At 44.6% G+C, this 27,639-nt stretch overlaps 1 protein-coding gene across 3 annotated transcripts in view; it reads right to left on the bottom strand.

The window, feature by feature from the left end:
- Nucleotides 1-27,639, bottom strand: part of Bbs9 (Bardet-Biedl syndrome 9) — a 426,177-nt gene that overhangs the window by 370,765 nt on the left and 27,773 nt on the right. For all 3 annotated transcript variants that reach the window (XM_057766969.1, XM_057766971.1, XM_057766970.1), the window contains exons 4-5: nt 23,609-23,673; nt 9,955-10,068 (exon numbers count right to left, since the gene is read on the bottom strand). In XM_057766969.1, the coding sequence (XP_057622952.1) occupies nt 9,955-10,068; nt 23,609-23,673 (179 nt within the window). The remainder of the gene's footprint in view (nt 1-9,954; nt 10,069-23,608; nt 23,674-27,639) is intronic.

Genomic DNA, 27,639 nt, shown 5'->3' with positions numbered 1-27,639 from the left:
ATTAGAAAAATTATCCATTATGATCAAGTAGGCTTCATCCCAGAGATGCAGGGCTGGTTCAACATACAAAAATCTATCAATGTAATCCATCATATAAATAAACTGAAAGAAAAAAAAACATATGATCATTTCATTAGATGCTGAAAAAGCATTTGACAAAATTCAACATCCCTTTATGATAAAGGTCTTAGAGATATTAGGAATACAAGGGTCGTACCTAAGTATAATAAAAGCTATTTATAGCAAGCCGTCAGCTAACATCAAATTAAATGGAGAGAAACTCAAAGCTAGGGCCGGGTTGTGGTGGCACACGCCTTTAATCCCAGTAGTCGGGAAGCAGAGGCAGGCGGATCTCTGTGAGTTCGAGACCAGCCTGGTCTACAGAGCTAGTTCCAGGACAGGCTCCAAAGCTACAGAGAAACCCTGTCTCGAAAAACCAAAAAAAAAAAAAAGAAAGAAAGAAAGAAAGAAACTCAAAGCTATTCCACTAAAATCAGGAACACAACAAGGTTGTCCACTCTCTCCATACCTATTTAATATAGTGCTTGAAATTCTAGCAATAGCAATAAGACAACATAAAGGTATCAAAGGGATTCAAATTGGAAAGGAAGAAGTTAAACTTTCATTATTTGCAGATGATATGATAGTGTACATAAGCAACCCCAAAAACTCCAGCAATGAACTCCTTCAGCTGATAAACACCTTTAGTAGCGTTGCAGGATACAAGATCAATTCCAAAAAAATCAGTTGCCCTCCTATACACAAAGGATAAGGAAACAGAGATGGAAATCAGAGAAGCATCACCCTTCACGATAGCCACAAATAGCATAAAATATCTTGGGGTAACTCTAACCAAGGAAGTGAAGGATATATTTGACAAGAACTTTAAGTCTATGAAGAAAGAAATTGAGGAGGATACCAGAAAATGGAAGGATCTCCCTTGCTCTTGGATTGGGAGGATCAACATAGTAAAAATGGCAATTCTACCAAGGGCAATTTATAGATTCAATGCAATCCCCATTAAAATCCCATCAAAATTTTTCACAGATCTTGAGAGGACAATAATCAACTTTATATGGAGAAACAAAAAACCCAGGATAGCCAAAACAATCTTATATAATAAAGGATCGTCTGGAGGCATTACCATCCCTGACCTCAAACTCTATTACAGAGCCTCAGTATTGAAAACAGCTTGGTATTGGCATAAAAACAGAGAAGTCGATCAATGGAACCGAGTAGAAGACCCTGATTTTAACCCACAAACATATGAACACCTAATTTTTGATAAAGGAGCTAAAAGTATTCAATGGAAAAAAGAGAGCATCTTCAACAAATGGTGCTGGCAGAACTGGCTGTCAACCTGTAGAAGAATGAAAATAGATCCATATCTATCACCATGCACAAAACTCAAGTCCAAATGGATTAAAGACCTCAATATTAGTCCGAACACACTGAACCTGATAGAAGAAAAAGTGGGAAGTACTCTACAACATATGGGTACAGGAGATCACTTCCTACGTTTATCCCCAGCAGCACAGACATTAAGGACAACATTGAATAAATGGGACCTCCTGAAACTGAGTAGCTTCTGTAAAGCAAAGGACACTGTCACTAAGACAAAAAGGCAACCCACTGACTGGGAGAAGATCTTCACCAACCCTGCAACAGACAAAGGTCTGATCTCCAAAATATATAAAGAACTCAAGAAACTAGACTTTAAAATGCTAATTAACCCAATTAAAAAATGGGGCACTGAACTGAACAGAGAATTCTCAACAGAAGAAATTCAAATGGCCAAAAGACACTTAAGGTCATGCTCAACCTCCTTAGCAATAAGGGAAATGCAAATTAAAACAACTTTGAGATACCATCTTACACCTGTCAGAATGGCTAAAATCAAAATCACCAATGATAGCCTTTGCTGGAGAGGTTGTGGAGTAAGGGGCACACTCATTCATTGCTGGTGGGAATGCAAACTTGTGCAACCACTTTGGAAATCAGTGTGGTGATTTCTCAGGAAATTTGGGATCAACCTACCCCAAGATCCATAATACCACTATTGGGAATATACCCAAGAGATGCCCCATCAAATGACAAAAGTATCTGTTCAACTATGTTCATAGCAGCATTGTTTGTAATAGCCAAAACCTGGAAACAATCTAGATGCCCTTCAATGGAAGAATGGATGAAGAAAGTGTGGAATATATACATATTAGAGTACTACTCAGCGGTAAAAAACAATGACTTCTCGAATTTTGCGTACAAATGGATGGAAATAGAAAACACTATCCTGAGTGAGGTATCCCAGACCCAAAAAGTGGAACATGGGATGTACTCACTCATAATCAGTTTCTAGCCATAAATAAAGGACATTGAGCATATAATTTGTGATCCTAGAGAAGCTAAATAAGAAAGTGAACCCAAAGAAAATCGTATAGTCATCCGCCTGGATAGGGGAAGTAGACAAGATTGCAGGGCAAAAACTGGGAACTTGCGGGTGAGGTGGCATAGGGCAAAGAGGAAATGGGATGAGAAACATGAGAAGGGGAGGATGGGAGGAGCTCGGGCGATTGGGATGGTTGGGATATAGGAAGGGTGGATACGGGAGCAGCGAAGTATATATCCTAACTAAGGGAGCCATCTTAGGGTTGGCAAGAGACTTGACTCTAGAGGGGTTCGCAGGTGTCCAGGGAGATGTCCCCAGCTGGTACCTTGGGCAACTGAGGAGAGGGAACCTGAAATGACCCTATCCTATACTGATGAATATCTTACATATCACCTTAGAACCTTCATCTGGCGATGGATCGAGGTAGAGACAGAGACTCAATTTGGAGCAACGGTCTGAGCTCTTAAGATCCAAATGAGGAGCAGAAGGAGGGAGAACATGAGCAAGGAAATCAGGACCACGAGGGATGCACCCACCCACTGTGACAGTGGAACTGACTTATTGGGAGCCCACCAAGGCCAGCTCGTCTGGGACTGAATAAGCATGGGTTGAAACTGGACTCTCTGAGCATGGCGGACAATGAAGGCTGATGAGAAGCCAAGGACAATGGCACTAGGTTTCGATCCTAATACATGAACTGGCTTTGTGGGAGCTTAGCCTGTTTAGACGCTCACCTTCCTGGACGTAGATAGAAGACCTTCGTCTTCCCGCAGGGCAGAGAATTTGGACTGCTCTTCAGTATCGAGAGGGAGGGGGAATGGTGTGGGGGGAGGAGAAGAGGAGTGGGGATAGGGGGAGGGGAGTGGGGGGAGGGGGAAATATTTGGGAGGAGGGGAGGGAAATGGGAAACGGGGAGCAGGTGGAAATATTAATTAAAAAAGAATAAATAAATAAATAAATAAATAAATAAATAAATAAATAAAATAAACTACAAGATTATAACCAATAAATAAATAAATAAAAATTAAAAAAATCTGAATTAAATCAGCCAGTGTATTTCAAGAATGTGCTGACCTCACAATGGAAACCAGGAGATGTGCTATGTTAGGGAAGGGGTTTGGCTCTTGTTTCCACAGGAGAAGAAAAGCTGTGGATATCATCAAAATTAATAAAGATCCAGTTTGGAAAAGAGAAATGTTTTCAGAAAGAAAAATGACAGCTCATCTACAGTGGTGACAATCATACAGGTGGAAAAGAAAAGCTGTGGATATCATCAAAATTAATAAAGATTCAGTTTGAAAAAGAGAAATGTTTTGAGAAAGAGAAATGATAGCTCATCCACAGAAGTGAGAATCATACAGGTAGTAAGAAAACCTAATAAGGGTTGGGGAAGGGTTCTGTTCTTGTCTTTGCAAGAAAATACTCATCTTCAGAGTTGAGAGACTTTGGACATCTAGATGCCTAAAGATGAAAACATAGCTATCCAGAAAGAACCAACAAGCAAAGAGAAAACTGACTTATGATGCTGCATAATCTGCATGGTAAAATTTGATTATTTGGACATGTATACATCTCTAATTAAAAATAAGAGCTGGCTTTGGAGTTGGACAATGGCTATCCTTCTCTAAATTTAAGCATGTTGTTAAAAAGAAAAATTCAGATTTTTCTGCCTCATGTCAGGAGCCATCTGGTATGGGACAGAAAGAAGACTGATTTTTAAGGAAATATTTTACTTTCACGCACATTTTGTTTATATCGTATCTTTCTTTGAATATATACCTATATGAATAATGCTTAAGTTTTCCACAATAAACAGTAGATTTTCCTGCAGTAATCTTTGAAGCTTCCAGGAAGAAGATGGGGTCCCGTGACAATGACTCTACCTGCTGATATGAAGTCATAATGCTGACAGCGCTACTGAGAGACTGGTTTTTTGGTACCAGCTGTGGAAATGGTGCACCTTCTTACAACGTTCCGGCCAGAACTCCAAATAAGAACTTCAAACAAACAAACAAATAAAAAACCCTATTGACTACTCAGAGACCATTTGCAATTATACAAAACAGCAATCTTGAAACTTAACAATCATTTTACCTTTACAGGATCCCATAGAAAAAACATGGCCCCCATGACAGCTGGAAGCAATTCTAGAAGATGATGTCCCCTCTCCCAACAAAGTTTGTCCTCAGGGCTAGGGACATCATTTCGGGGTTGATTATTACTCACATAGGGTTTGGGTGGAAACTATATAGGCCCAGAGATCTTTAAAAAAAAGACTGCACTTCCTGCCTACTCAAGTAATATTATCTCCCTTCTCAGGCCTTCAATGGAGTTGAAGATTAGATAGTCGTAGTTATCTTCTTATGATCTAGCCAAGCTATTTCCAATACAAGACTTGGACTCCTTAGGATAGAATGTTTATTAAAATGTTAGGATATGTTCTTTGCTTGATATTGTTTATGCTGGTTGTAATTCTAATCTTATACTAGATATCTGTTTCTAGTGTATATAGTTTTGTATTTGGTTTAGAACTCTCTTATTTAAACAAAAGGGGGGCGTTCTGTGGGAGCTCCTTCAGCTCCTTCAGCCAATAGTCTTTAAGATACCAGCCCACTTGGGTGTGGTCTCTTATACTATAAATGTAGCTGTAAAGCGTGTGCTCACTCTCTAGCTTCCGGCTCTCGCTTCCAGATGCTAGACTCTGTTCCTGTTCCCTGTTCATACAGAGGGATCTAGGACAGTGATCTGTGAGTCTCCCCTAAATAAATAACCCTTTACTATATATAAATCTGAACTACTGTGGGATTGTTTTGTATATTCCACAATCACTGCACAAGAACAGGAAGTATTCTTAACCATCTCTTCTCCTCTAAAAGGACATTTCTTCTTTAAGGACAGCCTTGTAATTGTATGTCTGTTGGTTATCTGTTGAAAGTAGATGCACTTATGAGAAAGTAGAAAACATTGAAACCTATTTTAATTTAACAAAAACTACTTGAAAACTATAACACTAAATATTTATTACTGTATACATTTTTTCTGTCAAATCTTATTCTAGAAGTTAAAACTTTGATTTCTTTTAAGATGGCAAGAACACACACAGAAGTCATATAATAACGTAACACACATGTTTATATCCAGGGAAAGTCATGTTGAAATGCATGTAGTGTGTGTCCAGATCACAGCTCAGGGTCTTTGGGGTGGTGTGACTGCTGCTGATATTCCTGCGCCTGCAGGTTACCTTCCAGCCTGAATACATGGAGCAATTCTTACATCTGATGCCTGCTTGACAACTGAGACGTTCTGCTGCAGAACCGAGTCTGTCTGTCCTACTGTACCAGAGCACCTGGGTCTAGGTGGATCATAAAGAGCCGTCATTCACTTACTGTAGGATAGAAGCTCATGGCCAAACTGTCATCAAGTCAGTGTGGTGAGGGCCGCTCCCTGTCTGCCTGCCTGAGTTCAATCCTCAGGACCCATGTGATGAGAGAGAACTGGCCCCTCAAGCTTCCTTCTGACCTCCACATATACACCATGGTTCGTTTTCTCTCTGTTCTTGCCATTGCTCGTTCAGACACACACATAAACACAATAACAGTTTCTAAATTACATACTTAAGTTTGGCCAAAGCTAACTGTAGTCCTTTCTGACAGGAAAGTCATTCTAAATCCAATAGCAGCCCAGATAGGGAGAGGGTTGGTGTAGCGAATCCCACAAGCTTCCTGATGCCAAAGCCTGGTTAAACTGACTCCCCCATCATTACAGCAAGTCTTAGAAAATTTCCCACATGCAAAACACTGAGAAGTTACTGGAGTAATGGCTGGTGGAGGTGGGGTGCTGTTTGTCTTGGTCCCCACAATAGGGGCAGTGGGTTGGGGATGCAGTGTGTCTTGGTCCCCGCAATAGGGATGTTGGGTTGGGGATGCAGTGTGTCTTGGTCCCCACAATAGGGATGTTGGGTTGGGGGTGCACTGTGTCTTGGTACCCACAATAGAAATGGTGAGTTGGGGTGCAGTATGCTTTGGTCCCCACAACAGAGATGGCTGGGTAAGGATGTAATGTATCTCTTTGCCCACAATTTGGCATCACCAGAAACACTACCAGAAACCCAGGCTCTCAGGTCCAACTTCAGAATAATAGGACTCAGTGTCTGCACTCATCATGGTCTTAAGATTCAAATGCAAATTAGTTTCAGGTGCACACCTGGAAAGAATCTCATATTATAGTCTATCAGATATTACCTAATAATTTTGCTATAGAAAATATTTCTTTGCAACCTGAAGCAATATTCATCTTTAGTCAAAGAAAGAGATTTCAAGATAAAATTTCCTTATCTGTGACTTTTGTTATTTTGCTTTCTGAGGTAATCTTCACGCCATGTCCTAAAACTCCTGACCCTCCTGCCTCCACCTCTGCAGCTACAGAACTACAGGACCACCACCTGAGGCTCGACACCTCCTCTGGGGCAGAGGCAGGCCCAAACAGACAAATTGTCGAGGCCTGCCATCTAGTGGCCGCTCATTGTAATGCACAGCCTCGGTGTCTTCTCAGTCTAAAACAGCACCAGGTTTTATTTTCTCTTGATCCCTTTTCTAAAACGCTAAATTTTATTTGCATTGTCTGGTTAATTCTAAGTAACTTTCAAGTTAAAAGAATGACTGACGCTGTAGTGGTTCCAGCATGCACCGGGAGAATCCTGAGCCAGCCCCAACTATACAGCCAGTTCCAGCCAGTTCCAGCCTGTTCCAGCCTGGTCTAATGAGACCTTGTCTCCAAAAAAGCAAAACATACAAACAAAAGAGAGTGGCACCCTTACTGCCAGAGACGTCAGGCTTGGGAAGGGACTCGGTTCAAAGGTACGCAACTTGGGAGTGACTCATTTTCCTTTCCTAAGGGATATACATTCTACTGCTTAGTTCATACATCAAGAAAAACAAATCCTGCAGCCACCAGACTTCATCATTTCTACCTTCTGGCAAACTTTTTCCCCCGTGTCTGGGACTGAATGCGGGCTACAAGCATACCACATACCTTCCTTCATGACAGGGTCTTCTTAGCCCAGTCTAACCTTTAGTTCACAAAGCTGACCTGCAATTCCTGATCCTCTGGCCTCCACCTCCTTCTGCTTCAAATTGTAAAATGTTTTGTTCTCAACCAAAGGAAGTTAAAGCCTGTCAAAATGGTCTCTCACACTTTGTTGGAAGTCACCCTTTAAATGTGAGACACAATTCAAGAGCTAAGAGGACAGGGTCACACAAGCACCAGGTGAGATCTTGTTTTCAGCTTGTAGGACCCAGCCATGACAAACTCAACAGAGGCCTGAGGCTCAGTAGTTTACCCTGAGGCAATACCTGCTTCCTAGAAAGACCGAAAACAGACCACCTAGGCACCAACCAAGAACAGACCATCCAAAGGAAATTCCTAATGTTCGAATCGTTGTAGATAGGATCACCTGCCAGCACACACCAGGACACCCCTAGACAAATGTCAGCCAATCAGGATTGAACCTGTCACCCCACACTCTGCTAATGTAACTTTTCTGGGTTTTGCCTTTAAATTATGCCCTCTAGAAGGGCGGGGGGACCGCCTCACTGCTGAGATGACGAGGTTCCTGCCAGCTTGTAATGCACACACAATAAACCTTGTTTTTGCATTTCAGTGAGTCGGTCTCCCTGGTGGTGTTTTGGGGTCCTCGTGTACTGGGCATAACAAGCTAATCACACAAGGAAAAAAAACGCCTCTTGACTCATCTTAGGTTCAAAGCTGAGGTCATTCAAACAAGGACACCTTCACAGAAGAAAATCATGTCAAAAATAATAGTTTTACATGATGTGAGAGTCTTCACAAGAAAATGAAGACCAGAAGGACAATTCGACCTGTGAATTTTTAGCCCACGTTGAATGTGGGTTGTCACAGAGAAGTGAGACAGGACAACTGGGTGTTAGCTGTCACAGCTCCTGTTCAGCATGGCTCCCTGTTAGCATCTCCCTGTGAGCCTTCATTCAGAGAGGCTATTTCTCCACATAGGGAACCCACCTCTCACATGAGAGTCATACAAACTGTGAGGTCAGGGGGCAGCGGAATTGAGGCAATCTGCTTCAACAACATCCATCAGTGTGTGGGGTTGGGGGTAGTATACAAAGGAGGAGGAATCAGCCTATCAAAGCCAGAGGAGCCAGCTTTAGTAGCCGCAGCTGAAACATCCAGGAAAGGATTGCTTCTGTCCTGAACATGTACATACTAATTTTCTGGGGATTATCTGAACATCACAATGATTTGCATGGCATTCATATTTGGTATTATAAGTAATCTACAAATTAGAAGGCACACAGAGGAAGACTGGCATGATGAACACACTGCGATCCTAGCACATGGACATTGGTCCAGAAGAGGATCACTATGAGCTTAAGGCAAGCCCAGTCCACACTGTGAGATCTAGGTCAGCCTGAACTACAGTGTGACCACAGTCCTCGAAATATATAATACACACATACATATGTACATACATGCATAAAATAAAACAAGCAAGCATGCAGCCAGCGGACATGATATGTGTAGGCTAGATACAACCATTACCCACTTATTCAAGAGACTTGAGAATCTGCTGGTTTTGTTATGTGCTATGAAGAGGTGGCAGGCTTTCCACGAATCTACCCCCTAAGCCCAAAGATAGCAAGGGCACCTACTTGATAAAGGTGATGACCTTGTGGAATTTGGGACTGTCCTTCATGTCAGAGATCACAAGTTGATGAGCATACCAAGTCTACATTTAAGTCTCCATGTGTTCTCACTTCCAGCTCTCTTGTGCAGAAAGAAGCCATGGGCACTCTCAACATGAGAGGCTGGGCAGACATGTTTGTAGCCCCACCCTCCTCTAGTCAGTACAGCAGGAACTATTACTAAATTCAACATTTCACACCACTGAAAGTGGCAGGCACCGAGCTCTACCACCAAAGAAATCAGTTTTAATCAGCTTATAAGGCAAGTTCTGTAGAAAAGGTGTTGTCTTAATTACTTTTCTATTGCCAAGGAAACAGCATGACCAAGGCAACTTTAATAATAATAAAGCATTTAACTGGGGGGGGTCATGATTTCAGAGGAAAAATCCATGACCATCACTTTGGGGAGCATGGCCCCAAACAGGCAGGCTTTGCACTGGAGCTGAGAGCTCACATCTGATCCACAAGCAAAAGGCAGAGAGAGCTAACTGGGAATGGTATGGGCTTTTGAAGTTTCCATTCACAAGAGACACACCTTCTCTCACAAGGCCACGCCTACTGATCCTTCCCAAACAGTTCCGCCAACTGAGTCTGTGGATGCCATTCAAACCATCACAGATATTTAGAAAGAACACCAAAGACCATATAATAACACAACTAATGTGAATCAAACATATCCACTGTTAAAAGTATACTTTTTTAATTATTTTAAGTATCTGGATATAAAACTTTCACTAAAATACTTATTTAATTATTAAGATTCAAACCATATAATATTCCATAGTAATATGACCAAAGGGTGTAAACTTACCACTTGAAATATCATACGCATGATTCAGAGCAAATTACCTTTTATGCCACCAAAGGGTCCATAAGTCATATTGCAGGCTGTCCTCTGAAGATGGTGCTCATACATTAGCTTTATCTGATACTGGTTCCCATGGTCTACATTACCCAATGTTCCTATGGAGAAAAAAAAAAGGAGGGACTACTTTAAATCTGTTTATATTGTTTTAAATTAATTTCTTCTCATCCTCTCTATCAGCTTTAATTAAATTATATTAAAATTTAAAATGACAAAGTTGTAAAAGATAAGAACAATTAGCACACTGGTCACAGAGAAAGCCAGCACAGAAAAAACACTTAAATCTCAGCTAGATCACACCAGTAGAGAAATAATACCGTGGGGAACATTTTATTATATCTTTCTATCAGACACACCTGAGTGAGGTATAATTATTTAAATGACAACAAGGCCATTTAATTTCAGTTCTAAAACAAATGCAGCTCCATTCCTTCAGCTATAGGCGATATAGCAGGAGAGTCAACAAATGACAACTTTGAAACATCTCATTCTCTTGTCCACACTATCAAAATACCCAACCCCTTCAAACATGGCGTCCTAATTTTTGAAACTAGGGGCTGAACCCAAGTCCTTGTGCAGACTTGGCAAAGGTCCTACCACTAAGTCATATTGCCAACCCTTATCTTCTACTGTAATGGAGAAATCTTCCAAACTTCCATCAATGAGTGAACTACACGCCGCAGAGTCAAGATCGGGCAGAGTGTGAGAACTGAAAACAGTGTTGTAACTTGGACTTGGAAAGCAACTTTTCCATAAAGAAATAGCTCTCGAAATGCAAATGGTAAAGATGACATTAAGGTAGCTTAAAGAAATAGCCAATCTGGTCATTCAGACCATCCAAGTCTTGCTGTGGTCAGAGAGAGCCATAAGGCCAGTACTCTGGGTGTCACAAACCATGGCAGCGGAGCTGCTGAAGGAGACCCTTCCCTCAGAGAAAGGACAGCCTAGGTGCGCAGTTACATATGAACAGCTGCTGCTTTGGGACTTTGCTGTTTAGGGAGTTGGTTTCCATGCTCAGAAAAAAATGCCAACAAACCCTGATACTGCATAAAAATATTTTTTCTACATTTTAGCCTAAAAATACCTTTATTATTCAAGTAAATGAACTGAAGAAATCCCCTCAAAATCACAGTATTGAAACCAAGGCCCCAGAGTCAGATATCATACACCCTAGTTCCTGGCTATCTACCTTTTTAGGAACTTTCAGGGAACCTGGTCCTCCCCAGGAAAGGCCCACGGGTACCATGCCAGCAAGACACAACCTCAAGACTTGAAGTTCTCTAGAGAAGCTGTGTCCTAGTTAGGGTTTTAATTGCCGTAATAAGACACCAGGACCACGAACAACCTGGGGAGTGAAGGGTGTATTTCAGCTCACAGCTCCAGTGCTGAGGAACCCAAGGGCAGGAACTGAGCAGTTGGGGAGGAATACTGATTACTGGCTTCCTCCCCAATATTGTTCAACCGGCTTTATTAAAGGACCCAGGACCAACAGCCCATGAGTGGCACGACCCAGAGTGATCTGGGCCCTCCCACATCAATCACCAATCAAGAAAATATATGTCAGGCTTGTCCACGGCCAATCTATTGAGGTCATTTTCTCAACTGAGATTACCTGTTTCCAAAAATGACTCCAGCTGTGTTAAGCTAACATAGAACCAGCCCGCACAACTGACCCTTGTCAACTCAACACACAGACACATCAGTATTCAACTAGAACCTTTTCTTTCTCAATTGTCCCAAGATAGCTTAATATTAATACCAAAATATAAAACAGAAATAACTTTAAAAGTTCCATTAAAAGCTCAGTCTCTTTAAAATATCCAAAGTCTCTCAAAATTCAAGTTTCTCTAAAATAAATCCCAAAGTTTCTAAACTACCAATGTTTCTTTAAAATTTCCAAGTTTTTCTAAAATATCCAAGGTCTCCACCGTGGGCTCCCATAAAAATCAAAATAAATTATATACTTTCTCACTCCAAGAGGGAAAAACCAAAGTACAGTCATAATCAAATTGAAACCAAAGTCCAGCATTGTCAGCTTCTAGGACTCACGATCTGTGTGGCTGCAAAGGGCTCACGGCACTCTGAGTCCACAGCACACACAGCTTATAGGCTCAGGGCAGCTTCCATGGCTGCTGCTTTCCTTGGTGGTTGTCCCATGGTACCAGCATCTCCAAAATGCTGGAGTCTCTGCAACTGGCAGCACCTTCCCCAATAACCTTCTCAGGGAGCTTTTCAGACACTGACTCCGCCATATAGTGCCAAGTCTTAACTTCTCTCCATGACCCTCTCCACCCTGGGGCTCTGACGTTCACTAATGGCCTTTCCCAGCTGCTCAGCAGGGACTCCAGCCATGCCACAGAGTCAAGCCGCACTGCTCTCCACGACCACTTAATGTTCTCCAAAACCAAAACTACCTGGAAGACTCTTAGACATTACCAAGTTCAGCTGCCAGCACGAGGTACAATCTGGTCCACAGCTTCCGTGTGCTGAGTCTAAAGAAACACTCCCCCAGGAAAGCTCACCTCAATGATGCAGGTCTGTTCTTAATCACAGCTGAGTCTTCATCCCCAGCCGAGCAACTTCAATTGTCCCTAGAGAGCTGGGGCCTCACTTGAGTAGTTAATAAAATCAGTGGCCCCCATACAGTTTTTAAAGGGCCTCTCAAACTTCCCTCTGAGACTTCACAAGCCAGGCCCCCGCCACATGCATCCCTCACGTTCCTGTCTTCCAAGCTCCCACAGAACAAACCTAAGGACTCAACGACCTTTCCAGCACAGTCCTCCACCATGGCCTAAAGTCAGTGCTCTCCAGCACAAGGTCCCACAATCCTCCACCATGGCCTAAAGTCAGTGCTCTCCAGCACAAGGTCCCACAGTCCTCCACCATGGTCTAAAATCAGTGCACTAGTACTGTGGAGACACCATGGCCAAGGCAACTCTTACAAAAGAAAACGTTTAATTGGAGGCTTGCTAATAGTTTCACTAATTGAGAAAAGGCCTTCCAGCTGGCTCCTTCTTCTCTGATGACTCTATGTGAAGTTGACACAAAATCATTGAGTACTGACTGGTCTCTCTCTCCTGCGCCAAGAAGAGGACTCTTATGATGGAGGAAGGTCATTGGTTAAAAATAAAGAAACTGCTTGGCCCTCATAGGTTAGAACATAAGTGGGTGGAGTAAACAGAACAGAATGCTGGGAGGAAGAGGAAGTGATCTCAGACGCCATGCTCCCCTCTCCCGAGCAGACTCGATAGCTCTCCTCTCCAGAACAGATGCAGGGCAGCTCCTCTCAGAGGCAGACATGATGAAGCAAGCCGCCAGGTCAGACATGCTGAATCTTTCCCGGTAAGACTGGTGCTACACAGGTTATTAGAGATGGGTTGATCGGGATATGAGAATTAGCCAGTAAGGGCTAGAGCTAATGGGCCAAGCAGTGTTTAAAAGAATACAGTTTGTGTGTTGTTATTTTGGGGCATAAGCTAGCCAGGCGACCAGGAGCTGGGGTGGCAGGAACACAGCCCGCAGCTCCCCCCAACACTCTTAACTCTCACAATGGAGAAGGGCTGGACAGAACCTGCATAGCAAAGTTTCTTTTAATTTTAAGTTGTTTTAATTTGTTGGGGGGGGTATGTCAAATATGTGCCCACTGAAAGGTACATCTTTGTGCTGTGATCTGCCTAGCCACTGACTCACTGTACTTTTCTGTTGGGACTAATGAGTCCTGGCCTTCAGCTGCTCTTCCCTGCTAGAACCTTCTAATTAAAGTTACTAGAAGCTGTGCCTAGCTTAGAGGATCAGAGGATGGGATTTTCACCTGTTGGCCATTGACTGCAGTGTATTTAAGCCTACATGGTGTTATTAAAGAGGGGCTTTGGTATCAGTGGTTAAAAGGTCTGCCTCTGCTTGTGTATTCTCAACCTCCAGCCCCTTGCCCGAAGCTCCTGAACTGGGGTCTAGCGCATAAAGCACAGACTGGGGCCATGGTGCATGGCAATTGGAGGTTCCCACCGAGATTTCAGGAACTAGGGAGCGCTGAGAGGTCACCCTCGGAAGTTGAGGGTGGATTGGGGTATGTTTTAATCCCAACGTCCTTCGCTCGGTTTCGGTTTCAGGCCATGCAGGCAGCAAGTGGAAGTCCAACCAAGAAAGAGGGGTAAGCGGACAGGGTTGTCCCCAGCCGGAGGGGACGTACTGGGGAATTAAGCAGGAGGCAGGAGGGTGACTTGATGGCTTTCAAAAGATAGAATGTATACAGCTCAAAAAGATAAGTGTGTACAGATGTACGATATTTTGATTGTGTTATCTTTTGTGTTCTGGACTGGAGAAAGACATTTGATTCTAGGAACTGCTAAGAAAGGTATTTTGACTTTAAAGTGTGAGCTCAAGAATTTGATGCTTTGGAAAAGAGGTTCTGCTTTTGTCTCCACAGACAATGAGAACCTGAGAATTTATTCGAGATTCATGTGGTTTGAATCACCAAGATCTCCTGAAATGTTGCAGTAAATACCCCCAAGAATGCAGCATCCCAGCTCAGCAGGAAGTAGCCAGACAGACTGACAATGCCCAAATTCCCTAAAAAATTGTTTAAGTGGGGCCCCTTCAGTGGTTCCAGAGCAGCAAGCCTGCTTTCCTGAGTTCTGCTCCACTCCATGCACCAGTTTGGACCCAGAACGAATGCAGCTGGGGCTAGAAGGCAGCTGGAGCAGAGCTTTGCTAGGTGGCTGTGGTGGAAGGCACATTGCCTCAGCAGTCGGTGCCTAGCCTGGCGGATGCCACAGCAGCGCCAAGAGTATCAGTAGACGCAACAAGTGCTGGGGCTGAGACAAGCTGGAGCACAGACCCCACAGGGCTGCCCGAGAACGCAGCAATGAGGCAAGGAGAAGGCAGTGGCAGTTCCAGGCCCTACACGCCGAAGAGTCTGCAGCAGAGCATGGACTTATGGCTAGTATAAAAAATTTAGTGGGGAGATGTTGGGACTAATGAGTCCTGGCCTTCAGCTGGATGTTGGGATTAATTGAGTCCTGGCTTTCAGCTGCTCTTCCTTCCTAGAACCTTCTAATTAAAGTTACTAGAAGCTGTGCCTAGCTTAGAGGATCAGAGGATGGGATTGTCACCGTTGGCCATTGACTGCAGTGTATTGAAGCCTACATGGTGCTAATAAAGAAGGGCTTTTGGTACCAGTGTTAAAAGGTCTGTGTGTTGGTCTGTCTCTGCGTCTGTCTGTATTCTCAACCTCTAGCCCCTTGCCCAAAGCTCGCGAACTGGGGTCTAGCACATAGAGCGCAGACCAGAGCTGCGGTGCGCGGCACTTTTCCAAATAAACTTTCCCTTTAACTTGTGCTTCAGAACTGAACCCTGAATGGTCTCAGGCCTACAGGAAATGAAGAGTCTACATCACCAGTGACATGACTGTCTTTGGGGGCAGACCTACTGGCTACTCCCATGTGTACATCCAGTGCACATGTTAAGTGTAGCGAGCTGCGTGAAGCCACACCTGATGGCAATGTAGAGAGCTGCGTGGAGTCGCATATGATGGTGCTGGCTCCCGCCCTCCGCAATCCCGAAAGCGAGTGCTCTCTGTGATAATCAACTTCTAATATCAACTAAGCCTGACTTATGCTATTATCACGCAACGACTGTCAGCTGCTTGCATATGCATGGACCTATGGGCAGTGCCCACCTGGCAATCTGAGGTTGGCGGCCCAGGCCTACTTAAGGGCTGGGAGAGGTTTGCCCTGGGAGAGAGGAAGAGAGAGAAAGGAGAGAGAGGGAGAGGGGGAGAGAGAGATTTTACAGTTGTCAAAAGGTCCTGAATAAAACTGCAGTGAGAAGAGCTCCGGTGGTCGCGTCATCCTTGATGGATGAGGTGGGCGTGACAGTTGGTGGCCCGTACGGAGACAAGACAAGTGGTGCCGTGTATGGGGATTCTCCAAACCTCTCTCCGTGGAGCCCAGAACTTGCTGCAGTCAGGGGGTGCACCAGATAATCCTCAGGTAAAGACTGGGGATCCGCGAAAAAAGCGGGTTTTCCACTCTCGCAGGTAGAAGGGAGAGTGGGGGTAATGAGAGCCACGACCAAAGTGGACGGTTTAAAGTAAAACTAAAAGGAAGAATGGGATTTTAGAATGGGCGCTTCAACATCACACCTGATTTTTCTGGCTCTTAACGAGCTGTTAAGGAGCGCATTGGAAAAGTTTTTGACTGAATGTGACACAATTGCTCCTTGGTTTGCCGTCTCTGGCAATCTTGATGTGTCATCCTGGGACAAGCTTGGTAGAGATCTGAATTTTGCTGCAGAACAAGGTACGCTAAGGAAGGGAGTTAGATTCATGTGGTTTGAATTACCGAGACCTCCTGAGTTTGCAGTGGAGAGTGAGCAGCTGCGGCTCCAAGGCCCCAAGGCCAAGCAGCGCTGAGGGTCTGCGAAGCTGCAAACACCCAGGACCTGCCTTGAGGACCGACAAGGCCAGAACGCTAGGCCACTCCCTGCGTGTGCCTCAGGGCGTAGAAGCCCAGCACAACCAGGGCTGCTCTGCGCTGCCACGCCTCCACCTTCCAGCTCGGTGGGGAGGTAGAGTCCCCTCCTCTCCCCAGTCGCTGCCGCGACCTGTGTCCAAGCGCAGCTGAAAATGGCAGTAAGAATGCAACGTCCCCGCTCAGCAGGAAGTAGCCAGACAGACTGACAACGCCCAAATTCCCTAAAACGTGTAAGTGGTGACCCTTCAATGGTTGCAGAGCAGCAAGCCTGCTTCCCTGAGTTCTGCTCCACTCCGTGCACCAGTCTGGACCCAGAACGAATGCAGCTGAGGCTAGAAGGCAGCTGGAGCAGAGCTTTGCTAGGTAGGTGGCTGTGGTGGAAGGCACATTGCCTCAGCAGTCGGTGCCTAGCCTGGCAGATGCCACAGCAGTGCTAAGAGTATCAGCAAAGCAACAAGTGCTGGAGCTGAGACAAGCTGGAGCACAGACCCCACAGGGCTGCCCGAGAACGCAGCGTAGCTGCAGGGCAAGGAAAAAGTAATGGCAGTTTTAGGCTCTGCACGCTGCTGAAGAGTCTGCGACAGAGCTAATTTAAATCAAGAGACTGCCCTATTGTAAGAGCAGGTACCTGTGTGTACTGTTTTAGCCAAAGGGTTGGTAGAATACCATAGCCCAAATGGGAGGTTGGGTCTAATGGTGATTGGGACACCTATTGTCATGGGCATTTATCTTTAAATCCTGTGTAAGATCAGACAACTCATGAGAATGCAGCATATGGTCACTTAGCAGAAGCAGGATCAGCTGAGCTGCTAGGGAAGCCAAAGAGGTGCACGAGGAGGTGTCTTCCATGCACTCAGCTGACAAGAATGAATGTGCCACGGGGGTATGGCAGCTGGGGTATGTTGAGAGGCAAGTCCATACCCTAGTCTGTCAGACATTTCTATCCATCCGGGGCTATGTGTGACCAGCATTCAATATGACTCATGCAGCTAATCTGTCTAAAGAATTGTCTAGATATCTTTTAGGTAATTGGTCTGGTGAATTCGAAAACAACTGGAAAAGCTGCAGATGACGATTGCGACTGCAGATTCCACACGCATGGATAACCAGCCTGGCAGAAGGACTATCCTCCTGGATCACTCCATGGATCATCTGAAGGAGTGGACGGGAGTAGGAGCCCTAACAGGCTTAATGGTGCTTGCCTCCCTGGTATGCCTGTGGTGCATTTGTCACATAAGGGTTTCACAGCATCGCAATGCAGTTATGATCATTCAGGCCTTCACGGCCATTGAAGCAGGACAGTCTCCCCAAATTTGGCTATCTATCTTAAAAGAGATAGAAGCGAGCACAGGATGCGAGGCTTGCGCACTGCACTTGAGGTAAGCATACATCAACCTCAAGAAGAGCAAGTCTGATTGCATGTGGGTTGGTGTCTAACTCCCACCTCTGTAAAAGGACACCGGACAGGTCTAGTGTTCTCTGGGTGGATGACACCTGGACAGACACTAGCACATGTTCCATTTTTAACAGATCAGACCTCTACTCTTGCCTGTTGCTTTACAAAACAAAAAGGGGGAACTGTAGCGAGCTGCGTGAAGCCACACCTGATGGCAATGTAGAGAGCTGCGTGGAGTCGCACATGATGGTGCTGGCTCCCGCCCTCCGCAATCAACTTCTAATATCAACTAAGCCTGACTTATGCTATTATCACGCAACGACTGTCAGCTGCTTGCATATGCATGGACCTATGGGCAGTGCCCACCTGGCAATCTGAGGTTGGCGGCCCAGGCCTACTTAAGGGCTGGGAGAGGTTTGCCCTGGGAGAAAGGAAAAGAGAGAGAGAGGAAAGGAGAGAGAGGGAGAGGGGGAGAGAGAGAGATTTTACAGTTGTCAAAAGGTCCTGAATAAAACTGCAGTGAGAAGAGCTCCGGTGGTCGCGTCATCCTAGCTGGACGAGGGGGGCCGCGACAGTTAAGGAACTTTTTCACCAAGCAAGGTAATGCACACTTTTAATGCCATCAGAGGCAGGCGGATCTCTGAGCTGGAGGTCAGCCTGGTCTACAGAGTGAGGTCCAGGACAACCAGGGCCCAAAGGCAGGCACAAACTTAAGAATTCACATTAGGAAACAAGATTCAGAGTTCATTATTAAGCAAAGTAGGCCTAAACCTGCTTCAAAAGCCAGCAATTCCACCTTTTGCCCTTCACCATCAATCAGTTCAGTCTCAAGCAGAAGCTGGAAACATCCTTGTTTCTATCCAAAGACCTGTCCTGGCCAGAGACCAGAAATACCAAAAATGTTGAGGGTACTGGCCCATATTCTTTCTGGTGTCTTGTTTTAATCTTTTTCTCCTCTTACATAGCAAACTACATAAGCACAGCTAAGCTTCCTAGAAACCATTTGTGAGGACATCCAAAGCTCTAGTCCAAAACACCTGGATGGAGGACATGACCATCTCACAGGTGGGACAACTGGGCCAGCCTGCTCATCCTTCCAAGCCAGGAAAGCCTATACACCCTGAAGTGCCTGGTGTCCAGGACGCCGCCTGCTTCCCTTCTCGTAAGGCTTCTCCTACAGCACAGCTTCCTTCTAAAACTCACACCACTAACTGAAATTCACTCTTCAGTTCTTAAAGCCAAGGGACCCCGAATCCACAATGGCTCTGGTGGCTGTTGACTGAGCCCCCGACACACACAGTTACTGCTCAGCTGAGGTGAGAAAGCCTCTATCACTCAAGAACACTACTGTGCCTGCTGTCACCACTTTCTTCTCCCAGATACTGAAATGACGTTAGAACTTACATCCAGTCAGAGCTCTAATACTCTGATGGATTCCTAAATCCAAGGGAATACCACTCAACACGTGCAGCTGGCAGCGGTGGGCACGCCTTTAATCTCAGCATGAGGGAGGCAGATGCAAGAGAATCTCTGTGAATTCAAGGTCAATTTAGTTCACATAGTGAGTTTCAAGGCAGCCAGGGCTTCTAGTGAAACTCTGCCTCAATAAATATTTTTTAAACAAAAATAAATTTGTAAAGAAACAGTACAACTGTAGAGAATAAAGACAACTTATTTTCCTCAGATAACTCTTTTGGAATAAAGATAGCATTTAAGAATCTAATTTTTTGCACTTTTTTTTCTTTTAGAAAAGTATCAATAACATAAATATTAAAATTATTTGCATTCAAAAAACACATAAGGTTCTGCCCTTAGATATACAGGCTTAATATGCTAATATTATGAAAGTCTACATAATACATTCTCTATTTTAAAATATCTCCAAAAATTCTCCAAGAATACCAAATGTAAAAGAAAGAATAGCTCTTCTAATAAGTTTTCAATGCAATTTTAGAAAAGAATGTAGAGATGCTTAAGTAACCTGGAGTCGTTATACAATAAATAGATGTTCCCTAATTAGATTATATGAGCCCAGGAAAATAGAGGAGGACATGTTTTTCCCTTCCACTGGCAATCATCAAAACTCTAGAAATTAATCAGATACCTATAAATGTTTGTGACATGCATAATATTTGGAAAAGAATATAATCACTGTAGGCTCAAGCATCTGTAGCTGGAAAGGTTCATGGCTCAATGGTTAAGAGCACAGCATTTGCTGCTCCTCCAGAGGACTTGAGTTAGGTTCCCAGAACCCACATGGGGTAGCTCACAACCACATGTAACTCCAGCTCCAGGGGTCTGGATGCCTCCTCCTGGACTCCAAGGGCATCTTCACTCACACGTGCACACACTCAAACACGGGTACACATACACATTTTTTAAGATTTATTATATTAAGTTCAAACAATCTCAGCTCAAACTGAAGCCCACCAGAAAAGAATCTAAGCCAGATGTGGTGGCACACATCTGTAATCACAGAGCCCAGGAAGCTTAGGCAGAAAAACGCAAGTTCAAGACAACCCTGGGCTCCGTTACTCAGAAGAGGGAAAGGGGGGGAAAGGAAACAGAAAGACTAGAGGGGCCTTGTGTTGCTCTTTGTTACCCATACATTTAAAGATACAGCACCCAACATAGAGAAGTCTGCCCAGTAACCTTAACTCTGTGGGGCTATCTGTTACACCCAAGAAAATGACTTCAAAGAATGAACTTCAAATCTGTTTCAGAAGCATAGTCTAATGAAACCGTACCAAAGTCTTGGATTCAACTCCAAACAAAATAAAATAAAAATAAAAGGAGATGGGGAAAGGGAAAGAACGTGGGGACGAGGACGTCAGAGCCGGCTCACTTTCACTGTCACACCCATCACTGTACTCAAGCGAGGAGTCTGTGCTCCCCCGTGACTGTGAGAGGCGGTCAAAGGTCTGCCTGGAACCTCAAGAAATGTCACCAAAAGAACAGAAACATTAATTCCCCAAGCTTATGAATTTCAGTCAAGCCACAAAAAGTACAAACTGTCGGCCTGTGAATACTACAAAAACTATAGAAACAAGAGGCAGGGAGTAAGGTGAGCATAGGAAAATGTGGTTTAGACAATTCCTGGTCTCCAGGGAATATAAAACTTTTTAACAAAACACAAAAATAAAAGAGCAACAACACTACCACACCCTTAGCAACGACACTACCACTCCCTTAGCAAATCGCTCAAAGGACATCAACTTTCCACAACTATGACCAAGTAAGTTTCTTCACTGAGCTTCTGAATAGACAGTCATCCCTACTCTGCGCTCTACCCCAGTGCTATTTTATAAGCGGCTGTCTTGCCAGCTATAAATGGGCCAAAGAAGCCTTAGAGCCTAACTAACTTAGTTTCTAAAACACCTTCTTCTGCTTTTAGAGCCCCCACAGGGCCCAGGATGGGGGTAACTAACTAACTAGGGTTCAGTTCTCTTCCATGGCCTGTGAAAACTAGATAATAAAGATCACGTTCAATTAATACACTTATCGAAGCCAAACAAAATCAAGCCAGGGACAATGTCACGTCCATGGCCCCAGCGCTCGGAAGGAGGGAACCGGAGGCCCACTCACCTTCCGGGCCAACTGGAACACAGCATGAGCTACAAACCAGCCTGAGCACAAGAAGGACGATCCTGCCGCACAACTAGTCAGCATGGAGATAATGTGACTGTGGAGTGTTCAGCCCTAAACGGGACATTTGTATCGTATCCCTCCCCTATAATCCGGGGCTCAGCAAACATCACCAGTGAGCGGCAGATACACTGTGAGAACCACAAGCTGAGTGAAGGATGCTATGAAATACACTCTTCTGGACCATGCCATTGTATACACAATCGTACAGCAGCTGAGGATGCAGCACAGACCTGACAAGATCAAGTCAATCAGCACTCAAACACAGAAGGGGGGCTCACAAGGTCGGGCTGGAGGCTGAGGAGCTATGGGCAGCTGATGTTCACTGGGAGTCAGTTCTGTTCAGAGATGTGGATATGATCTATAAATACTGTAACTATGTGGGAAATTACCAAAGAATATTTTTTTAATTTTTCTATCTATTAATTTTTATTTTATATTAGGGGTGTTTGCCTGCATGTATGCCTGTGACCACATGGAAGCCAGAAGACAGCATCAGACCCTCCGAGACTGGAGTTACAGTTACAAGCCGTGATGTGGGTGCTGGGAATTAAGCCCAGGTCCTCTAGAAGAGAAGTTATGTTCTTAGACCCTAAGCCATCTCTGCAGCCCCCAAAATGAATTATTTTAGATCCTGTCTAAAAAAAAAAAACAAAAAAACCAAAAACAAAAGAGAACTAAATCCATAAAACAGATTAACCTACATCAAATTTTTTATTTCTGTATTCTGGAATACTAGATACATGCCCTTTCACTAGAAATAGCAACCTTTTCTTCAGAGAGGAAGCCTCTCTATGTCACTCTCAACGCCTTGGCTTCAGCGTGGTGGGATTGTAGGTGAGCACCACCGTGGCCACCTAAGGATCACGTCTGGCCATGGCAGTGGTGGCATGCACTCTGCCAGCCCTCTGAAGAGGCGGTGGTGTGGTGAGGAGGAAAACTGAAGCCCTGCCACAGGACAGGGGGCCCACAGCTGTGCTCACAGCACCTGGACACACAAACAGGAGGATGAGTCAGCAAAGGCCACCCTGCGCTACACAGTGAGTCTGGGCTAACCTGTACTACTAATGAGTCCCTTTCTCAAAATCAGTCAATTAATCAACATAGATGAGCAACTACTTCAAAGGCATCCACCAATTTCTAGTTTTTTCTACCGCATACACACCTCTTGTTATGAAGGTTGCCTTTAAAGGTCAACAGATTTTTGCCCCTAAAAGATCCTTGTCTTCAGGTTCCCATTGCTCTCAGGAGACACCATGACCACAGCAACTCTTATAAAGGAAAACATTTAACTGAATGGCTTACAGTTCAAAGATTCAGTCCATTATCATCATGGTGGAACATGGCAACATGCAGGCACACATGGTACTAGAGAAGGAGCTGAGAGTCCTACATCTTGATCCACAGGCAACAGGAAGTGAACTGAGACACTGGGAGTGGCTTGAGCATATAAGAGACCTCAAAGTCCGCCTCCACAGTGACACAATCCCTCCAACAAGGCCACACCTACTCTAACAAAGCCACACCTCCTAGCAGTGCCACTCCCTATGAGCTTATGGGGACCAATTACATTCAAACTACCATGATCCGCAATTTTAATAAGGGCCAAAATGCTGAAATTAAAGCACAACAGAATATGTATTAAACTTGTACCCACAGGACCACATCAGGGAATAGAACCCAATTAACCTCAAATCAAGTGTCCTGAGGTCTGGCGGGATGAACACAACAAGAAGCCAAGAAACTGGAACTAAAACGAGAAAACGCCTGAGGTTTACCAAGAAAAGGACATTTCAAACACTCTGGCTCAACAGTCAGTGCGGCCACTGCCGAGCACGGCTTCAGCTTCAGGGTCTGGAGGAGCCCGAACCACTGCAGCTGGTCACAGGCTGTTCCAGACACAACTCCTGACAACACGGAGATTGTAAGAAACCCTCTATAAAAATAAGAATACCAGGACTCATGGGTCAAGAAAATGAGCACAAAACAATCATGAGTGGTAGGGAAGGCTAACAGGGACAAGAAACTCCTCACGAACACTCTGTATTCACTCTCAAAATCATCTCTAATCTGTTCTCCAGAGCAGTCTGTGACAAACTCCACATGAAAAGGAAATTCTCTTACCTGAAACAGAGTAGACACAGAGCTTTCTAGCATGCAGCACAGCCAAATGGAGCATTTCAGTGCCTCTGCAAAATGGGTAAGTTTCAAAAGCTAGTAAGTATTAGTTCCAGATATAACCTAAAAGTTACAAATTATTTTCAAACAGACCTCATAACTGCAGCTATAAGTTAATAAAGCAATTCCTGTTCATAATTCTAACTGAAAAATAATCATATCTGCAGGTTCCTGCCTCTAATTCAAGCTACACAGAAAGCTGAGTCGGAGGAGCCGAAGTTCCAAGCCAGCCAGGTCTACAGAGGGGAACAGAGAAAGAGTAAGAAGAGGAGAGGGCCAGGCGTGGTGGACACAGCTTTAATTACAGCACTGACGGCAGAGGCAGGCAGATCTGAGTTCCAGGCCAACCTGGCCTACAGAGCAACTTCAAGGTCTACATAGGAAAACCCTGGCTCAAAAACAAAGAGTGAAAAAAAAAGGGGGATGTACAGAGAAGGGTACTGAGAGAGGGAGAAGGGGGTGCTACAGAGAAGGGTACTGAGAGGGAGAGAAGGGGGTGCTAAAGAGAAGGGTACTGAGAGAGGGAGGAGGGGGTGCTACAGAGAAGGGTACTGAGAGGAGGGGGAGAGGGTGCTACAGAGAAGGGTACTGAGAGAGGGAGAAGGGAATGCTACAGAGAAGGGTACTGAGAGGAAGGGGAGGGGGAGGATGCTAAAGAGAAGGGTACTGAGAGGAGGGGGAGGATGCTAAAGAGAAGGGTACTAAGGGGGGAGGGGTGCTAAAGAGAAAGGTACTGAGAGGAGGGGTGTTGAAGGAGCTGCAGGGCTGCGTTCCTGCCACCCAGCTCCCAGCCGCCTGGCTAGTTTATGCCCCCAAAATAACTGATATAGATATGAATAATTTGCATTGATATGAATCTTGGTTTATTGATATTAATTTAAGGTCAGTTTTGTTATATGTATATGTATTTCTGATATTGATTAAGGTATTGTGATTGTGTAGTTCATTTATTCTGTTGAAGGGAGCTGTGGGCTGTGTTCCTGCCACCCCAGTTCCTGGTCGCCTGGCTAGCTTATGCCCCAAAATAACAACGCACAAACTGTATTCATTTAAACACTGCTTGGCCCATTTCTATTCATGTGTGTAGCACCCTAAGGTGTGCTTACCGGGAAGATTCTAGCCTATGTCCATCCTGGGTGGGAGCTTCATCTTGTCTGCTCTGGAGAGGAGAGCATGGCGTCTGTCTCTCAGAGGAGCTGCCCTGCATCTGAGCTCACTTCCTCTTCCTCCCAGCATTCTGTTCTGCCTACTCCACCCACCTATGTTCTAACCTATGAGGGCCAAGCAGTTTCTTTATTTTTTAACCAATGACCTTCCTCCATCAGAGGGGGAGGGGTGCTAAAGAGAAGGGTACTGAGAGGAGGGGAAAGAGGCAGATGAGGAAAAGATATTTCCTGAGCCTGAAACCAAACCTCTGGGCCTAAAAAATCAGGCCTGAGACTGTTTGTGAGTCTGCTCCCACTGCAAGGAGCTCCTGCTTTCTGACCAACTCACTTAAGACTTGTGGCAAGCCCCTTAATCTCCCTGAGCCCATTTCTCCCTCTGGAAAATAGGAGGCTTCCATTCAGTTGAATGCAGGTATGTGGAAGTGTGTTATAGCGTGAGGATGCATCGATGCTGCCGGTATTAGCGATGGCACAGATCCCAATTCTCATTAGAAGTGTTGAAAACTTTCATCTTTGACTAAATCTCAAGTGGAAATAAAACACCACCATCAACAGTGCCCTTCCGGCCATGTCAAGTGGCTCCAGAGGCAGACACAGGGCACAGGGCGGAAAACCTTAATTCACGGGCTTCAGGGGACCAGACAGATGGGCACTAATGAGGAAAGGCCGTGGCAGGTTATAATTAGCTGAAGACTACAGCCAGGCTCAAGGAGGTGGCTACTATTCGGTTCTGGGCTTCTGGCCAGCTCTCCACAGTTTTTCAAGAAAAGCCAGAAAGCAGGGGTTTTATGTGAAACCTTCTGGTTCTTAAATATTAGCAGCTTTTTTAGATTTAAAGCACCACAGGCCAACACGCACACGCAGGCCTCCAGCACGAAATCTGTTAGAGTCAATGGAAACTACAAGGAGTAAAATTAAAGTCTGAAGACTCGATCCAGACTCTGGCACTTCTCCACGTGACCACTCCTCAGCCTGGTGCCCTCCTTACACAGGGAGATCTGCGGGAGCTAACCCACGCACAGCACTGCAGACATCAGCAATCACTGCCCGCCTGCCACACAGATGTTACTTACACTATGTAACTACCACAGAATCAATGGTGCTTCCAGACTGTTATGGAGTGGGGTATTCAAAACAGTGCATTTCCCATGTTCCAAAGGAGAACAAGGTGACATGGAAAGACAGCACTGTATAGAGTCAGACACAACAGGTCTGCTCTGTGACTCTAAAATTTCTTTATCTATAAATGCCAATCATTATGTCAGGTAAGATTATTGAGGCAGGGCCAAAGAAGAGGTTTAGAGCCTATAACTCCGAGATTTTCTCCGTTCCACGTTAGCACGTCTATCAATATTGTCATTGTTCAGTGTTGGGCCACAGAGGTCACTGGACTCACAGATATTTACTAGAGGAACCAGAGATGCTAAACACACAGGGTTGTCTCTTCAAGGGAAGAGATGTGTAACCTGTTTATAGCCCAGAAGGCTAGGAAAGGAGGCGGTTAAGAGCCTGGTAACCTCCATGCTATCCATGATATCTGTAAGACTGAGGCCACACTTGGCTCCTCCCAAGACCCTTATCTTGAACATTGTTTCCCAACCAATGAAGCCCATTGTCTTACCTAGGGTTTCTATTGTTGTGAAGAAGCCACGTGACAACTGTTGTTTTTCCACAGGCTTAACTACACCTGAATCTAGTAATATTTTAACTACTGTCTGTGACCTGCCCTGTCCCACTCCCCTAGAGACAACACCCTGCTCTCAGGCTGTAGCCTGCTGGGACTGGCTCTGCTGCTGCTGTAAAAGGTAGGTTCTAACTAAGTCTCTATCATTCTATTTACTAATAAAGACTCGGGAGTCAGATGTTGGGGTGAAAACCTGTTAGCTCAGAGAGGCTGAGAAGCAATACCTTCTTTTTTGGCTGAAGACCCAGCAAGAGAACATCTCTCCAGCTGTCCCAAACCAAAAAGACCACAAAAGTTCAAGTTCCTCCCTAGTCCTTCCTGTGTTAACAAGATAAATATTTTGTCAGGAAAAAATATTACTTTATGTGCTACTCAAATGGCATTAATCTGATGAGCAGGTAAAAATGTTAAAATGCAGCACAGTTGTCTTAGCTGGGGTTTCTATTGCTGTGAAGACACAATGATTACAGCACAGAGAACAAGCAAAGGTGGGTGAAGCTACGAACTCTCAAAGCCACCACCAGTGTCTTAGCTGGGGTTCCTATTGCTGTGAAGAGACTCCATGACCACAGCAACTATTATAAAGGAAAAGAAAGAGAGGGAGAGATACATAAAGAGATGAAGAGAGAAGAAAGGAGGGAGGGAGGGAGAGAGGGAGAGAGGGAGGGAGGGAGGGAGGGAGGGAGGGAGGGAGGGAGGGAGGGAGGGAGGGAGGGAGGGAGGGAGGGAAAAGAAAGTACTTTGAAACATTTTTTTGTATGGACAAAACATACTTCATGAATTGAGCTGACTTCTTTTAGCACAATATCTTTCCACTTTAAATAGGTAATGCATTTTAAATTTCAAAACTATGAAATGATAGTTATTAGCATCCTTGAGTACTTATGAAACAGTTATTTACCTGAGGTGTTCTTTAATAAGTAAATATTTGGCTTTGTCTGTAAGTTTATCCTGTGCTGCATATGTCTAATATCTCAAGTCCACTCCTATAGAACTGTCCTCAGTACTGATGTGAGCTTGCTGGGCAATCATGAGACCCACTAATCAGTTCCCAGCACCCGTACAACAATCCTTTACAGAACTGTAACCAGTTCCAATGGGGCCAGAAACAGGGGGGCTTCCGGGGT

Source organism: Chionomys nivalis, chromosome 4, assembly GCF_950005125.1.
Source record: "Chionomys nivalis chromosome 4, mChiNiv1.1, whole genome shotgun sequence".
Lineage (NCBI taxonomy): Eukaryota > Metazoa > Chordata > Mammalia > Rodentia > Cricetidae > Chionomys > Chionomys nivalis.
Note: the sequence above shows the minus strand (reverse complement) of the source record. Positions and strands in the feature narration are given on the sequence as shown.